This window comes from Oryx dammah, unplaced genomic scaffold (assembly GCF_014754425.2).
Source record: "Oryx dammah isolate SB20612 unplaced genomic scaffold, SCBI_Odam_1.1 HiC_scaffold_21, whole genome shotgun sequence".
NCBI lineage: Eukaryota > Metazoa > Chordata > Mammalia > Artiodactyla > Bovidae > Oryx > Oryx dammah.
In genome coordinates, this window is record NW_024070205.1 from 18,739,778 (window position 1) to 18,744,264 (window position 4,487).

At 53.8% G+C, this 4,487-nt stretch overlaps 1 protein-coding gene across 1 annotated transcript; it reads right to left on the reverse strand.

The window, feature by feature from the left end:
- Window positions 1–1,048: 1,048 nt before the first annotated feature.
- IER5 (immediate early response 5) lies at window positions 1,049–3,292 on the reverse strand. Its single transcript, XM_040263855.1, has one exon. It carries the CDS (start codon window positions 2,992–2,994, stop codon window positions 2,020–2,022), a length of 975 nt encoding a protein of 324 aa, XP_040119789.1. The 5' UTR covers window positions 2,995–3,292; the 3' UTR covers window positions 1,049–2,019.
- Window positions 3,293–4,487: the final 1,195 nt, after the last annotated feature.

Sequence of the window (4,487 nt, forward strand, 5' to 3'; positions counted from 1 at the left end):
AAAATTCCTTTGACTTAACCAGTCACAGATTTGCAAAAATACCAAAACATGGGGCCTACTGGCCTGACAGAAGTTCACACTGTCGGGACTTTAGGGAGAGCAAAGCACTCCCTTATGCTTCTGCTCAAAGGCAAAATAATCCCTTCTTAGAGGTTTGTCTCTTCTTCCCTCAATTCTTCCCACCTCATAAACACCCAGTTTATTCATAAGCTATTTTAGACCAGTTCCACCTTTTAAAGAACTAGCAACCATATTTTAAGACACTATTCTCTAACTGATTTGCTTCTGAGAGATTACTGACTACCCTTCAAATACTGAACATTCTGCCTTAAACCCCCCAAAAATGTATCAATAGATGTCTCGGCTGTCAAAGTATTTATTTACCATGACCCACAGCCAAAACACTGATGTCACCATTTGGATGACGAAAACAAATCAGGCTTTGCTAATTCATCTAGCCCTACTTGGCCTCCAACCTTATCTAGTTTGACACAAGCTATTTCCTTTCACTGATGCATTTACTTTCTACAGACATAATTTTTTTAAAAAATTTAAAGCACTCAAATTTCCATCCTGATATCCACTGGAATGCAGAGGCAGACCTGACCAGCTGGCCATGTCAGTCTCCGCAGTATCCCTCAGGTTTTATTTATTAATAACAGGAACTAAAAGTTTTAGTGAAAGACACTTTTGTGGATGGGAAGGGCCTCAGAAGTTGGCACTTAAACAGTTTATTTAATATTAGACATTGTCAGATTGGGCTAAAAATCAAATTGCCTAAATTGACTTTAGACAAGGGAGTTTTAGTGGCAGGTTTCAAGAAACTGGCAGACCACTGATATTAGTACCTAACAGCAGTCTTCTGATGTGAAGGAGAAAGCTTAAATGTGACTCTCTCCATAATTAATGAAGTCAGCAAACAATGTCCCCAGTCTGCACAACTGATATTAAGAACCACGTCTTCAATTTTCCAGGCGGACCATAGTTGCTCTCCTCCCACTTCCCTCACAACCCGGACAGGCGATTTACACACAAGGAGGCAGTCAAGTTGCTTCAAAATATTTAATACGTGTTAGACACGTAAAGTTACATTTTTATACAAAAATCAATACAACGAAAGAGAAAATACTGTACAAAAACCTTGTCAGTTCCCCCAACCTTTATACAACAAAGACTGGAGTCACTATCTACAAAACCATAGGGCCTTTCCACTTAGGGCTTCTGTCTGTAAACTTTGTTTCCTTAAACACTTTTTAAAAGCACTGTGTAGTAGTTCTGATCTAGAGCTTTTAAAAAATAAATCTTTTCTCTATAAACTCCGTATTTCCAAGCTTGAACTCTTCTGAGAAGTTCATCAAGCTTTTTTTTCCCCTCCGCGAGGAAGACAAGGGCCGCTAACACTCCCTTTCCCCGAGTAATCACAGGGTATAAACGTTTCTTCAGCGACAGAGAAAAGTGGGGAAGGAGAGAAATAATACAAGTCTCTACTCCAGACTAAATCCCTCTAGTCCGAGGAAATCCTGGGAGGAAACGCCGCTCCTGGCCTCGGTGCGGTTCTAGCTTTCATCTAAGAGGTGTGTGTAAAGTCCCTTCCTCCCCCGAGAGCGAACGGGGAACTCCCCGGCCCCGGCCTTTTTCGCCGCTTCCTTCTCGGCGCTGCCGGTAGAGGAAAGTCCCTGTCTGCCCCAATCTCCTAAACCGCGGGGAAGGGGTGACGCTCTCCAGAGGGACAAAACAGCCTTAATTCAACGAGACAAACTGACATACACAGACACAGACACAAAAGTCCACGATCGCCGTCCTCTTCCAATAAGTCTCCCACTCCGAAGTCTCCAGAGGAGAACCGAGAGGCTCGGCCCAGCCGGCCGCCAAGCCCAAGGGCAGTCTGTGCCGCCCGGCGGCACCCCCTCGCGCTCGGCGCCGACGGCCTCGGGGGCGTCCTCGCCGCCGGGAGAGGCCCAGCCCTCACGTCGAGACGCCCGCTGCTCAACTTCCTCTCCGCACAGGGACCGCGGGGGCTCAGAAGGCCACGATGGCAGTGCTCCAAGGGTTAATGTCTCTCAGCACCGGCTTATCGCAGCAGATCTGCCCGGGCTCGGCGGCTTCCGGACCGCTCTCCTCTCCCTCCGCTTCCTCCCGGCCGCCCCCGGGGCTTTTCCGTAAGAGTCCCGAGAAGCTGGAACCGAAGATGCTAATGAGGTTAGCCACGTTACCGGTCTCCATCTCCTCCTCCTCCTCCGCGGCCGCCGCCGCCCCGCCCGGCTGCTCCTCTGAGTTCCGGCGGGGTTTCTTGAGCGGGGTCGAGCCGGGCGCGGGGCAGTCCGCGGGGCCGCCGCCCACCCATCCCGCGCCGCGCTTTCTGGCGCAGACGGGGGGCAACGCGGGGGGCTCAGCCGCAGCGGGGAGCGGCGCGCGGCAGCCGTCCACGCGAGGGGCCGCGCTCAGCTTGTCCTCGTCCCCCGGGGGGCAGCCGCAGGGGCCGCGCGCTGCCTCGGGCCCCTCGGGGAAGACCCCCGAGACTTCCGCGGGACCCCCGGCTCCTCCGACCGCCGTCTCTCGCGGTCCCTCCACGAGGCGCCAGGCAGCTTCCGGCGCCTCCGCCTCTCCGCCCTGAAGAGTGTCCCCGGCGGCCGTCACCGTGGCCGCGGGCTCCGAGTCACCCGCCCTTGGCACTTCTGGGATGGCAGGGCGCTCCGGCTGAGGCTCGGGCTCCGGCCAGGAGGCACGGCCGGCCGGCGGAGGTGGCTCCCCCCAGCCCGCGGGTGGCCCGGCCGCCGACTCCTCGGGCTGCTGCGGCGGCGCTGGGGCCCCCGGGTGACCGGCCAGGTAGAGGCCGGGACACGGGTCGCTCAGGTAGACCTGGCGGGCGCTGCGGAGCACCAGCGAGACCAGGAGGTTCTTGTGCAGCTTGATGCCGCCGCGCTGGACCCGCGAGTTGTAGATCTTGCCCAGGGAGATGCTGACGATGCGGTGAGCCTCCAGTTTGAACTCCATCCTACCTCCTCCTTCCCAGGGCTGGCGCGGAGGTGAAGGGGTGAGCCCCAGCCCACGTTCCGAAGCTGAGACGGGAACAAGAAGTGCCAACAAGTCCGCCACGGGGGGTGGACCCTCGGTCTGTAAAGACTCTCGAAGAGAAACGGCTGTGACGACGCGCTCACTAGCCTCCACGCCCTCCCCACTACTGCAACACAGCCAGTTTCGCGTCCGGTCGCTAACTGAATGCAAGCAGGCCGCCCGGCGCCTTATAAAGGCCTCTCGACAGCCAATCGCGAGAGGCCGCCAACCGTTCCGGGGCCATCGGCGCGCCCTCGTGCGCCTCGAGCGGCCAATCAGAGACCGAGGAGGGGCGCCAGGGCTATTCGAACGTTAGTCCCGCGGAGAAGGTTCTTAAAGGGGGAGACGCGCGAGACCGCCTGCAGGCGGTTACCCCGAGACAGTGCTGCGAGCGCCGGTGATGCGGAGAACGGGACAGCCACGGTGTTGTTTGTCCTTAAATTTGCTGGCCTGTGCGCTGCTTCCCAGAACCAGAGCGAACTAAACCATTCGAACTTTCATCCGAGTATGGTGGTGGACTTCGTTCGGCAATAAAGCCTCGATCCTTCCTGGATCAGCTCTCCTCCCATTCCCACCCCGCACCACCGTTTCCAAGGCGACATACACCTGTAAGCTCCGCGCAACCTAACAGAAATGCAGACGAAGGCAAAATGCGGCACAGGATTCGCCTAGATAACATACTTTTGCTACAAGATATTTGGCAGATATTAATTTTGGATAAGTCCCTTGCCTCCTAAAGTCACATACACCCTAGTACCTGTCAATTTTAACACCGAAGAAAGAAAACGGGGGTTCTGAAAGTTCCAAAGTTTTTGTCTTCTCAGGAAGGTTTTGTGTCTACCTACAAAGTTTTTCGGAGAAGGTAATGGCACCCCACTCCAGCACTCTTGTCTGGAAAATCCCATGGACGGAGGAGCCTGGTGGGCCGCAGTCCATGGGGTCGCTAAGAGTCAGACACGACTGAGCGACTTCACTTTCCCTTTTCACTTTCATGCATTGGAGAAGGAAATGGCAACCCACTCCAGTGTTCTTGCCTGGAGAATCCCAGGGACGGAGGAGCCTGGTGGGCTGCCGTCTCTGGGGTCGCACAGAGTCGGACACGACTGAAGCGACTTAGCAGCAGCAGCACAAAGTTTTTGGTTCTCTATTTAAGCTAGTATTTATCACTTTGTTCTCTAGTTTCTAGAACCAATACAGTTGTAACATCAGTTACAGTGAAAGGTGGTTCACATTCTTGACAACGATTTTTCTTCAGTACGAGGACTGACCAATCCACCCTTGGGGGAAAAAAACCCAATATGTCATAATAGTACAAATAGAGAAGTCCTGTAATCCCATCATGATGTCATAATTTTATTTTGTGTCAAGGTAAAAATTTAGCGGAAGAATCTTCCAGAATTTTCTGGTCAGTCGATGACTTAGTCTATTTACTG

Excerpts from the sequence above, each read along its gene's own strand:
- IER5 (XM_040263855.1), bottom strand. The coding sequence starts at position 2,994 with ATGGAGTTCAAACTGGAGGCTCACCGCATCGTCAGCATCTCCCTGGGC.